At 35.2% G+C, this 13,312-nt stretch overlaps 1 protein-coding gene across 3 annotated transcripts in view; it reads left to right on the top strand.

The window, feature by feature from the left end:
- The window catches only part of Vwa8 (von Willebrand factor A domain containing 8), a 443,736-nt gene that overhangs the window by 80,746 nt on the left and 349,678 nt on the right, over nucleotides 1-13,312 (top strand). For all 3 annotated transcript variants that reach the window (XR_015445839.1, XM_004844253.3, XM_087197309.1), the window contains one exon: nucleotides 10,548-10,715. Coding sequence is in view for 2 of the 3 variants with exons in the window: in XM_004844253.3 (XP_004844310.1) it covers nucleotides 10,548-10,715 (168 nt within the window). In the remaining variant the exon portion in view is untranslated. The remainder of the gene's footprint in view (nucleotides 1-10,547; nucleotides 10,716-13,312) is intronic.

Below are 13,312 nucleotides of genomic sequence, written 5' to 3'. Positions count from 1 at the left end.
AAAATGATATTTTATAAATATGATAATGAAACTTAAATATTTCTTCAAATACATTGATTAAAATATTAGATATTTTTCTTAGAAAATAAGATGCAGACCATAAACAATAAATTTATAGGAAAAATTCAAATATCCCATAAAGTCATAGAAAGATGATTGGCCTTCTTGTTTATAAAAATAAAAATTAAAACTCCAGTGAGTGGCTGTTTTTCTTTTACCTCTTAAATTAGTAAAGATTAAAGAATTTACTAATGTCCTGTATTGATGAGGAGAAAGGGACGAGGAAATAGTGTTGCTGTTGATGACAACAGAAGTTGATGCTAGTTAATTTATAATTAAAAATGTATAATTATTTAAAAAAATATTTGAGTGAAAGGATTTTGGGGAATGGAATATTCATATGGTCTTAAGAATTGCTTATCAATTACAAAAGAAAAAATTGTACTTACAATCTGTCCCTTGATGGTGGTCAAACTTAGCATCACCTAGTGGGAAAACCTGGGGAATTCAGATTTCCCACAGTTAAAAAGTAGTTCTTGGGCTGGGGATTTAGCTCAGTGGTTCCACCAACTAATTCGCAAGTGCAAGGCCCGGAGTTTGATCCCTGGTACCAAAAAAAACAAAACAAAAACAAAAACTAGTTCTTTTGTGAATGAAACACACAAATACATTGTAAGAGATTCTTATTTTATATAAGAACTATTTATGGTCATTTACATTACCTATAAATGCCAATAGGTAACAACTATTGCTAGTAATTTTCTGTAGTGAATTTTTAATGTTTATTATTTTAAAGACAGTGTAAAACTTTGACTTTTAGAAATTGAATTATTTTAGCTAACTAAATTATCTAAATAAATAATTTTTAACAAAAATGATATACCATGTGTATAAACTTTAAAGGTTTTTTTTTTAATAGCTAGAAATTTTTTTTTTTTGGTACCAGGGATCGAACTCTGGTCCTTGCGCTTGCGAGGCAGGCGGCGGAACCACTGAGCTAAATCCCCGGCCCAATAGCTAGAAATTTTATCAGGAGCATCTCCCTGTAACATTAGATATTGTTGGTCATTTTTAACTTTTGACTGTTATACGTAACATTTCATGAATATCACTGTACTTTAGTCTCACTGTCTCTGATGACTTTTAGTTTTGAAGCCTGGACGTATTATTACTAGTCAAAAAATCGAACCATTTCTAAGAGTCTTGGTATTTACTGCCAAAATGCTTTTCAGAAGGGTATACCAACCCACACTCACCAGAACAGTATGAGTGACTGCCTTAGGGATTCTTGTCAATATTGAGTATGTCTATGTACTTTGACAAATTGATGGGTGTTAATTTGTATTGAAAATTAAGCAGGCTGTATCCTTTTTATATTTATTGGCTATTGCTTCTATATGATGTCAACAAGTGGAATAATGTGGAAAGGGGGAGAAGTACCAATGAAAGAAATTGTCAAAATTTACACTGTTCTGGATCATGTAATACAATCCATTTGTTATTATTTTTTTAGAATTCTTCGGTTATAAATTTGCTTATTTCTTTTGCTAATTCCTTAGTTTATAAATTAAATTAAAAAAAATTGGTCATAAGATGAAAGCATGAAAATTTATTAGTGTTATTTTGATAGCCATGGGAAAATGTAGACTAACCAAGATATTTTGCTATAACATTAACTTTCATTCCCTAGAAGATAAAGTAACCGAAAACAATTCTACATCACTAAAGATTAAAAAATCTATTACTGTCTTTATTTTATTCAGAACTTGTTGACATTGTCATTAATTCTATTTATTGCCATGTGATTCCAAAGAACTAAGATGACTTACTAAACAATATATAAGGCAAAGACTTGTACAATTGCTTGTGCAATTGCTTTGTAAGAAAAAGACATATAATTGTTTGCAGTATTCAAGTATAAGTCAAGTATAACTAAATCAAATTAGTTAAACTACAAATAAATTGCATTTAGGTTTTCTGCCTGGTAGAGAAAAGATATATTTACCCTCAATATAATTTGGGCAATAGGATGCCAGAATGGATATGTTTGAATGATTTTCTTTAACTCTTTCTAATCCAGAAACCCTTTTCAGATTGGAGCCTTGTTAATTATTTTTACATGATAATGTGAAGTTCACTAATATGTAAAATACATATTTAAAATGAAGTGCAAGAATACATGTTAAACAATTGTATAATATTTTAATATATTCTCTTCTATTTTGGATTATTCTTGACTCCCATTATCAATAGAAAAAAATACCAAAACTTAAAAAAAAAATCACTTAAATATTATAGGTTATTAAAAGAATCTCTTAAATAATTAACATAGCACTATTAATTAGAAGATAAGATTTTTATCTTATCTGCCTTTTGTTTACATTAGCAAATAAGGAAAACCATTTACTTATAAACTCCATCTCATTTGTGAATGCCGAAGCTACTTCCCATATGTAAATAGTGTTGAAATTTCAAAGTTGTATTTAGAAGTTCATTCATAAATGAATATTTGGAATTTGGTAAACATCTCTCTATGGAAAATAACGCTAGAGAGAACAGCCAAATTCTGGTACTTATACCAGACCACTTGCAACTACATTGTTAGTGTCCTAATTACCACTTGGTCAGCTGGAGATCTCTGCATTTAGTCTGGCCTCTGTATTAGAGTGCAGGACTCTGCTTTTTATATTCCTGTCATACTCAGACTAACCCTTACCTACTTCTACAGTGTTAACTGGCAGATTTACATAATTCATTTTAAAAACAAAGAGTGATAAAAAGGCAGCTTTTATTGGAGGGGCCCTATGTTGTGCGAGTTGCTTTATATTATTGCATTTAACCCACAGTACACTTCTAAGGAGATGATTTCCCCATTTTATAGTGGCAATGGTCATATAACCAATAAATCAAAGGTGAGGTTGAAACAGGCACTGTACAATTCCAAAGCTCAGGTTCTTTCTATCCTGTTATGCTACTTCCTGAAAAAGCAAGATGGTGATCATGATGATCATATTGATGACTTCAGTGAGTGCCCAGTGGCAATGATGATACTAATCATAATAACACCAGCTAATTTTTTAAAAAAAATTACCTTGCTTTTTATTTTCATTAAATTACAACAATAACTGATTGTCAATGCCATATAATTATATATTCACATTTTATTTGGCTTCGATGTTGTAATCAAGGCAAAATGAGTGTGATTTGTAATTATAAAAATAGTCCAGTTGGCTCACTTGATTGGGTCATAATTCTAATGAGAAGGCCACAAGTTCATGCATACGCAGATGATTATTTTACTTAGTGACCTTCCTGCTACAAACTGTTCTTAACAATGCTGGTTATCCTTTTTTTTTTTTTTTTAAAGAAGAACTATTCAGTAAACATATTTTATGTATATATTCCTCTTCTGGCCCCAGAAATACGGGTACAAATAGATAAAACAAAATTCCATGTACTTGTGTATGGAGAAGACATTCATAATCCTTTCTCTTAGCTTTTTGATATATACAGTACATCATTTCTATCTATGAGTATAGTTACTACCATACTCTGCAATAACACATCAGAACCTCTTATTTTTGTCTAACTACAACTTAGTACTCATTTATCAACTTTTCCCCATAGCTCCTTTTCCCCTACTCTTCCAAGCCTCTGGTAACTACCGTTCTATCCTCAGTTTCTGTGAGATCAACTTTTAGATTCCATATGTTATTGAATAAGATTATACAATACAGTACTTTTCTTTCTCTGCCTGGCTTATGTCACTTAACATATTCTGTAGTTTTATCCTTGTTCTCTCAAATGACAGAATTCTATTATTTCTAGTGATTGCATCGTATTCCATTTGCATTGCTTATTTTTAAACAACTTAATATGTGTCAAAAGTTGCCTCATTCAGTCTTTAATAAAGTCTATGAGTTAAGAAGTATAATGACCCTAGCTTTAGAAATAAATAGAGGCTCTGAGAGGTAAAGTGTCTAAGCTGAATCACTCATAGTAAGTAACTGGTATAGCAATTGCTGTAGTTCTCGGTTGCTGTAACAAAATATCTGAGACCAGATAATATATAATGGTCAGAAATTTATTTGACTCATGGATCTGTAGACTAGAAGTTTAAGATCAAGGAGTATATATCTGGGGAGGGCTTTTTTTTGCTGTATCATTCTATGGCAGGATGATGAAGGGGCAAAAGAGCATGAGGGGAAGAAGAGAGAAAGGAGAGAAGAGGGGGACAGAGGGGAAATAGAAGAGAGACCAAACTCATCCTTGATCAAGAGCCCACTCTCACAGTAACTAACCCATACTGAAGATGAGAATAGCACTCGTGACCTAATTAAGTCTTTAAGGTCCCACCTTTTAACACTATTGCCTTGGGGCTTAAGTTTCCAACACATGAATTTTTGGGAACACATTGAAACTGTAACAGCAACCAAAAATCACTCTGATCCTATCTGATATTTTAAAATAAAGAACTTAAAATTAATTTAAAACATTTTTTTTTGCTTCCTCAGTATTTTTACACTGTAGCCCTTTTGAATAGATTTGAGCTCTTTAGAATCTATTTTCATTGAGTAATGGCTATATTAATAATAAATTACACTTTAATCGATTTAATAGCTTTAAATTTCTATCTAGTACCACTTTGATTTTTAATTTGTGACATTGTACAATACCCCTTGAGGATATTACTCTTAGTAAATGAGGACACAGACATCCAGATTAATTACCTGCTAAGTTCTTATGTCAGATCAGAAGAAAATCTAGAACAGGGCATAGATAAGTTTTGATTTTAGGTCATATACTAGCTTTTATCTGGAAATACTTCCTGTCCATTTTTTGGGTTGTTAAAGCTGTGATATGAGATGGCTAGACCAGAAGGATCTTACTGATTTTTTCCCTTTATATTTTACTTGAAAAAAGAATTAGGAATTTTGGACTAGGGATTGAACCTAGGGGCACTGAGCTATATCCCTTTTCTTTTTTTTTTTTGGACCAGGGATCAAACTCAGGACCTTGCTCTTGCAAGGCAGGCACCAGAATCACTGAGCTAAATCCCCGGCCCAATATCCCTTTTTTTAAAAATTTGAGGCAAGGTATCACTAAATTTTCCTGGCTGGCCTCAAACTTGTGATCTTCCTACCTTAATTAATTTTTGCTTTGAGGAATTATCAATGGGTGCACTAGTCATGACTAGTCATTCCAGTTTTTAAAAATATATGTGCATTCGTCCTTTTTATTTTTAAAGATTTCAGGGGAAATTTTATATTATAGTCATTTAACTGTCTATATAGAAAAATTTCAAAATATGTAGATTAAATTCTCTTATGCTGGTAGTTAATCTTGTTCTATTCTGTTACACAACACCATTGGCATAGATAACTATCATCTTTTATAGAAAGACTCTTCCTATACTTACAGAAAGGCAATTTCTTTTTTTTTTTTTTTCTTTTCTTTTGGGTACTGGGGATCGAACTTGGGTTCTTGTGCTTGTGGAGCAGGTGGCGAAACCACTGAGCTAAATCCCCGGCCCAGAAAGGCAATTTCTAATAGAGCAGTTGCATTTTTATTCCATAAATGGTAAAAGTCTGCTGTGAGCCAGTTTGGTACCAGGATGCCATAAAAGATAGGGTCCTCATTCTTCAAAGACCTCTGAACCCTGCTACAGCAATGAAACGTATGTGAGAGAACAAGAAAATTTTAATGTTGAGCCTCCATACTGAGTGCTGAGCAAACAGAATGAAGAGGGCATCAATGGAGGGAGGGCAAGATCCTTGGAACTATACTGGGATGAAATGTGTAACTGTTTTCTTTCTAATTGATTAAGATTTATGGATGCATAATTGATACACTAGGAATATATTATTGTAGTTGACTGACTTAATATTTTCTCTATTCAATAGTTGCTTATTTTAAAATTTTATTTTCTTCTCTTCCAAATGTAATCAGATTATGTTGATAAAGTTTGGTAGTTCTGAGCATTTCAGTTATTTTGTAGACTATTTTATGGAAGAACCAGGAAGTGAGTTGATACTGAAATAGTAACTAAATAATACTAGTTGTATAAATTAAATATTTGAGATTTTATTACCAAAGAGAATCTGTTTAAGGTTTTCTCCTCTTAGCTTGTGTGTATTTCTGCCTACATTTAAATTTTTAATTTGCATATGCTGTGGGCCAACAACCAAAGGGCAAATAAAGAGGAAAGTTAAAAATTTTGAATGATCTTATGCTTGTCAATTATTTTCCCTAAAAATTTACCATTATAAATTTTTTTATTAGTACATGTTTACAGTACATAATGACCACATTTATCATGGGGAGTTGGTACAGGCACATGACACATTCCTGTTCTTTCTTTTTCCCCTACCCTTCCCATCCCTCTCTGCTCCTTCTAATTCTGTCCCCTTCCTATTTGCAAAAGTTCTATTTCCATTTTTTCCTTTAATTTCTTTTTCCCATCCCCCCATGTACCCCCTCTACTCTCCATCTGCCCCCGCATCTGAAAAAGATGTCTCTACTTTCTACCATTCATCCCCCATCCCATTCTTAATACTTTGGGCTTCTCATACATTTGTAATCCTCTTTTTATACTCTTAATTTTTGGATCCAGTTATGCTGTACTGCATCCATTATCATTGCTTCTTAGATTGTTTGTAAAATCAATGCATGATTTATGTTGAGCTAATAAGAAAAAATGTTGGAGAGTTGGTTTTTTTTTTTTCAATCCTGGAGATTGAATCCAGGGTCCTCACACCAAACTACACCCCCAGCCCCTTTTTTATTTTTTATTTTGAGACAAGTCCTGGCCAACTTGCTAAGTTGCCCAGGGTAGGCCTGAACTTCCGATCCTCCTGCTTCAGCCTCCCAGAGTACTAGGATGACAGTCCTGGGTCACTACACCTAGCTGCTTTGATTTAAAAAATATTCTTAATAAAGTTGAGGTAAATTGTACACTCGTGGATCTTATTACTGAAAGAAACTTTACAAGTGACTTCCTCCAACATCATATAGTTACCTTGTAAGTTTCATTTTAGTAATTATCCACTGTCTTCTGTGCTCTTCTGCTATCTTCTCCTTACATTTGAAGATGCTAAAGTCTTTGAATCATTCAGAAACTAACTGCCACCACCCACTCTGTCCCTAATCCAGTTTCTGCAGCAGATTTCTGTCTTCTTCTCTTTATGGCCAGTTAGTTTGTAGAATGTTGCTCAGTTTGGATTTCTGATGTTTTTGCATAATTTGAAATTATGCAATTTTAGCAAGATTACAATAGCAGTGGTGTTGTGCCCATCTCATGGCATCATATTGGAAGGCTAGTATTTGGAATTGGTACATCTCATTACTGGTGACATTAATTTTGATCACTTGGTCAAATTGGTATCTGGCAAGGTCCTCCAGTGTTGTATTAGTTTTCATGTTGTCACTTATAGTACTGTATCTCATTGGAAGGTATTTTCCTTCTATACAAATATCCTGTTTCTCATACCTTCTTTTTTTTTTTGGTGGTGGGGATCGAACTTGGGTCCTTGTGCTTGCGCAGTGCGAAACCACTGAGCTAAATCCCCGGCCCTCTCATACCTTTTCCCACTAAGTTTGTCATCCATTGATAATTCATGCCTGCCATAATTGTTACTGTGGTTAATGTTCTCTTTCTATGATTCTGTAGTAATAGATGTTCTTAATTTGAGACTCTCTCTATATCCAAATGCCCATATGGATTTTACTCTGGAGAAGAGGTGCAGCAGATTTTAAAGAAATTATTAGATGTTACTTTTTTTTTTTCATCTACCACTGCTTTCTCAACTTTCTAGTCTCAACACCTCCATTAGAGTAGATGAAAAGAAATCTGTATATTTGGCTGTTTCTGATCTCTCTACCTGGCTTATTTTGAATTTTTCTGAAAAGATTCAATGTGTAGGAGACCACGTATACCTGAGATGAATAAAAGTAGAGCTGGAGTGTTTGTTATTGTCCTGAGTTGTCAAGACTTTGTTTTCCCTCACCTACAGTTGGTGAACCACTAAATTTTGATCTTCGTATTTCTAATTTTATCTCAGAGAACATGAATTTTCATCCTTGTGAAGTTTTAAGAAATCAAATGCAATATTTAGTCTGTCTTTTTAAAAAGATTGATAAAAATTGTAGCTTTTTAAAAAGCAATATTGCTACAGGTTATGATAACTTAATTTTTATTTTTACTCTGAGATATGCTTTCATAGAGTAAGTAGATTCTTGTGAAAGAAAGCTTCATTGATATCTTACCTGAAACAGCCATTTTTATAAGACAGTAGCTTGTGTTAATGTCTCAGACAATACTTCTGTGTCTTTATAGTATAGTTGTCCTTAACACAACTAGCAAAAATGAGATTCTTTTTTAAATGTCCCCTAGGGGGTACTAAGTTAGTTTTATCCATGCGTTTAAAAAAAATCAACCATGACATGATGGCCTGTTTTGTAGAAGACAGTTAAAACATACAAAGTAATGTTAGATTTGAAATTGCTCTTATTTTTAAAATGGGATGATTATCTTTAGTCTAATATGGCCTCATAAAATCTTACTATTTTATAGTACTACATAAACAACTGAAATAAACTAAGCTCTATTTATATAGTATAAAATTTAGGAGTTTATTAAAAGGAAACAGTATGCAAGCTTGATTAAGCAATTCCTGTTTTTCTGCTACCTATGAAAAATCAATGCTTTACTACTCTAAACATATCCTTGGTTATTAAGTAAAATGAATGAATGGATAAACAAACAAATATGTTTTCCCCCTTTAAATGTTCAGCTCTTTCTTTGGGCTAATTACTAAAAAGAAAATTTAAAGTAAAGGAGTAACTGTAAGTAAAGACATTTTCTAATGAAGCCGTATGGTATGTGCATGAGTGGGGGAAATCACAACCAGTTTATTTTTACAAAAAGATCACATGTGAGACAACTAAGGTCGGGAATGGTGTTCGAAATGCCATATTGTGATAGATTTATATGTCAAAAGAGCTGGAAGTGCTGGGGTAGAAATTTAAGAGTCAAGGAGGGCCTGAACTAGGGGAGGGGTAGAAAGGATGAGTTTAAGAAACATTAAGGAGGTCAAATCATTAGAGCATGGAGACAAATTGAATGTATAAGGTGAGAGAGGAATCAAAGGTCCTGTCATGGGTGAATGGCATTCCCACTGTAAGCCGGTTTGGGGAAAAAGAGGTGTGATCGGTGTTGTCCGGGGTGTGTGAGGTGATTATGGGGTTGGAGACATTGTGGGATGCAACCACTGTATTGGAGGAGCTTGAGACTGGGGAGTCATTCAGATAGAAGTGATGTTTGGAACTATGTGATTTAGATTATTCAGAAAGGACTTGAGAGAGTAAGAAAAGCTGTGAGTCAAGGACATAATTCTAGATACCATCTATATTTGACGGAAAGGCAGGAAAAACCCCCCCAAAACCTAAGAGAATGCAATGTTATAAGGCCAAAGAAAAACACTTGTAAGGAGGGAGTGGTAATATAAATTTAGCACCGTTAATCCTGTCTGTTGTTGAATGTACAGGAGAAACATGACTGAGGTTTTCCTTTTGTAAGCTGATTTTCAAGGATTTTGCTGAAAAGGGGTTTTTCTTTCTCTCTGTCAGTTAAAGAAGAGTATTTAAAAAGACATATCTTGGGCCAGGGATTTAGCTCAGTGGTTTCGCCGCCTGCTGTGCAAGCGCAAGGACCTGAGTTCGATCCCTGGTACCAAAAATAAATAAATAAATAAAGTAAAAAAATATATCTTTAGGAATTTTTTTGTATTACTATTTTTCTATCTCTTTTTTTTTTTGCTTGTTTGTTTGTTTTTGGTACTGGGTATTGAACCCCGGTCCTTGTGCTTGTGAGGTAGGCAGTGTAACCACTGAGCTAAATCCCTGGCCCTCTATCTCTTATTTAGAGATCTACTTTATTTTCCACTTTTCTGTTATTAATTTTCTTGTTTATTAGAAGACTTATAGTTCTAATAAGTTTACAGTTCTATAAGTTGGTCTGTTGAAGGCTGCTGTAAAACCCTTTTGGCCAAGTGTATGCTTTTGTCAGCATCAAGCATCAGACCAAACCTGAATTCATTTTGATGACAACTCATTTACAAACATTATTGTAGTGCCTCTCACCTAGCTTATTTGATCCTCACCAGAAACTTGTGGGATAGATAGGTAGATTGTTATCTTTATTTCCCTTTTCTAATTAAGGAATCTGTTCCCTTGTTTAATTATATTACCCATTCACAGATAGTTGTTAGCTTTCTGTTTCACTGGGTATATAATCTAAGTTAATGCTGAAAGGAGTCCTAGAGATGTCTTTTTTAATATCTTCATTTTACAAATGAATAAACAGATTCAAAGAGGTAAAAGCAACCAAAGAAGCAGAAAAAAAAAATTAAGATTGGAACTCAGCTTTCCTGATTCCCAGCATGCCTATAAGAAGAAATACAAGTTTAGTTTGTACTACAAGTAAAATTAGTCCATCCATGCTGTGCTATCTTTAATATTCTCATTTTGCTTTTCTGTTTCTTGGATAGTGTGCAGTTCGTGCTGCCACAGAAGGCAGAACTCTCATTTTGGAAGGCCTGGAAAAGGCAGAGAGGAATGTTCTCCCAATATTGAACAACTTGCTGGAAAATAGGGAGATGCAGCTTGAAGATGGACGCTTCCTGATGTCTGCTGAGCATTATGACAAACTTCTCAAAGTAAGAGAAGAAAAATACAGCTTTTCTATCTTTGCTGTGAAACTGTAGGTAGTGTTCCTTATTGTATAAAACATGGTCCTGTTAAGAGTCAGGGCATATGTTGAGATGGCTCTTGTCTTTGGCAAGTTGCTAAGGTGAAGAAATGAGTTTGCAGTTTTACAAGGCTGTTCTGTTTGCAGACCATGTCAGAAACCTTCCAGATTTCTTCTTTTTTGGGGTCAGTTTAATCACTATTTTCTTACTCATTTTTGTTTTTTCCCTTCTCTTCCTTCTCTCAATAACCAATTATTAAAAGCCTAGACAGTACTAGCAGCAGGGATGCCAAGCTGAGTAAAGTCCAGTTCTTAGCCTGATGAAGCACAAAGTCAAGTAGGTGTGGACTGAAATGAGTGAGATATTTAAGGTATCTGATGGTGTTGTGCCCAGATCGCGAAGTCCCCAAAGACCACCAGGAAGCCGTTCCCAATGCAAGCACACGAGGGTCGTTTATTCAAGCTCGAGCAGGGGCTCTCAGCCGTCACTGACGCAGCGAATCAGAATTGAGAGCACCAAATTTCAAATTAGCAGGGTTTTTATAGCGGTTACAGCAAGGTTTGGAGATTTTTCATTTAGCAGTTACATGATTGGTTGACAATTAGCAAGCATGAAGTGTACATTTTTGATTGGCCAGGTGCATCAGGGGTTGAGGGGTGGCTACATGTAGGTTTTAGGAGGGAAAAGAGGGACAAAGGTTAGTGGCCGACTGTCACGTACTGATGGTCAGCAGACACACTGACTATTAGTCACGACCATTACGTACTGACAGTCAGCACATCTACAGATTGTTCTATGGATAGGGGGCCCAGAACGTTCATTTTTTGGGCAAACAGATGGCTGAGTAATTAACTTAGGAACTTTGGTTTGTTACAGATTGTATCTTCTGTCCCAGAGCAAACACATTTTAACCATTAATTTGAGAGGCTAGGGGAATGGTGGATTTTAGCAAAATGGAGTCACTTTGGTCTCACAGTGGTCCAAGCCACCAGCATCTTATACTTGGATTCTAGCTGGATTCTCTTCATCCATCCTGTGCTATTGTCAACACAGCAGTGAGCGATTGCTTTAAAATATGCAACAGATGGGCTGGGGATTTAGCTCAGTGGTTCTGCCGCCTGCCTCGTAAGCACAAGGTCCTGAGTTCAATCCCCGGTACCAAAAAAGAAAGAAAAAATATGCACCAGATTGGGTCACTATATTCTCACCAGCTTCCTGTTCCACCCAGAGTAAAACCCAGTCTACAGTGGAATATAATCTAGGCTCTTACTACTTCTTACCTGGTCTCCTCTATCCTCCTCTTTTACTCCATTCCCACTGCTGATATTCTCTTATGTTAATCCTGGTAAGTAAGCATTCTCTTACCGTCTAGCCTGTGCATGGCATTTCCCTTTCCTGGAATGATTTTTCTCCCAAGTTTTGCTTGGTTCACTTCTGTACTTCCTTCAAGTCTTTGCTTGAATGTTACATGAGGCTTGTCTTGTCCCTTCTACTTAAAATTGTAGTCTGTAGTCTGTTCTCTCTTTTCCACCATATGCCCTTATTCTGCTTTAGTTTTTTCTATATTCTCTTCTAATATCCCATGTAACTTACTTATTATGTTTTTAATTCATTGTCTGCCTCCCTGTACTAGAACATAAACTTCACAAAGGCAGGGATTTTTTTCCCTGATGTTATCTCAACTCCTTGAACAATGCATGCACATGTTAGGTGTTCAGTAATTATTTGTTAAATGAATAAGTGCAACAAAATGATTAAATGCTATGATACATATGTATATAGAGGATATGGAGCTCTTCAAAGGGTTTGTAGATGGGTCATTTAATGTTACAAATGACAAGAAGATGATTAGTCCTTCTTCATTTAGGTCAAGCTGAACCATACTAGAGCTTCTGTAGTTAAAAGCCTTTTGTTTGGTTGGGTGGGTTTTTTTTGTTGTTGTTGTTGTTGTTTTTTTGAGACAGGGTCTCGCTATGTAGTTCAGGCTGGCCTCGAACTCACTGTGTAGTCTGGGGTGGCCTTGAACTTATGGTGATCCTCCTGGCTCAGCTTGCCGAGTGCTAGGTTTACAGGCACGCCCAGCTGCTACAAGCCTTTTGTGATTTATTCCTCTGTATTGACATTGTAGGATTTTGGAGTCTTTATCACACCTATTCAGTACATATACATATGTGCTCTGCCGGGAATTTAGCTCAGTGGTGCCACCTCCTGCCTCGCAAGTGCAAGGTCCTGAGTTCGATCCCTGGTACTAAAAAAAAAAAAAAGGACAAGATAGATATGTGCTCCTTTTACTACCTCAGGTCTGTTATGCATTGCTCAAGAGTAAGATATTTGTCTTATGCTTTTTGATCCTGCTCCCAGGGTGCTAATACAAGCCTAGAACACACCAGGCACTAAATAATAGATGTTAGCACCAGAGGGTCTGATTGAACTGGTGCTCTGTGGCTGGCAGGGCCAAGGACATCTTTCTGATTCCTATAAGATGAATTTCTCTGTAACTCATCTTGCAACCCTTTTAGCCGTATCTCTTTATTGTCTATGGGAGTTTGTGGATGGTGTTTTTC

The sequence above is a fragment of the Heterocephalus glaber genome, unplaced genomic scaffold (assembly GCF_053883595.1).
Source record: "Heterocephalus glaber isolate CG9 unplaced genomic scaffold, H.glaber_assembly_v1.0 deba00001666, whole genome shotgun sequence".
Lineage (NCBI taxonomy): Eukaryota > Metazoa > Chordata > Mammalia > Rodentia > Bathyergidae > Heterocephalus > Heterocephalus glaber.
The sequence above is the reverse complement of the archived record's forward strand: the minus strand, read 5'-3'. Positions and strand labels throughout refer to the sequence as shown.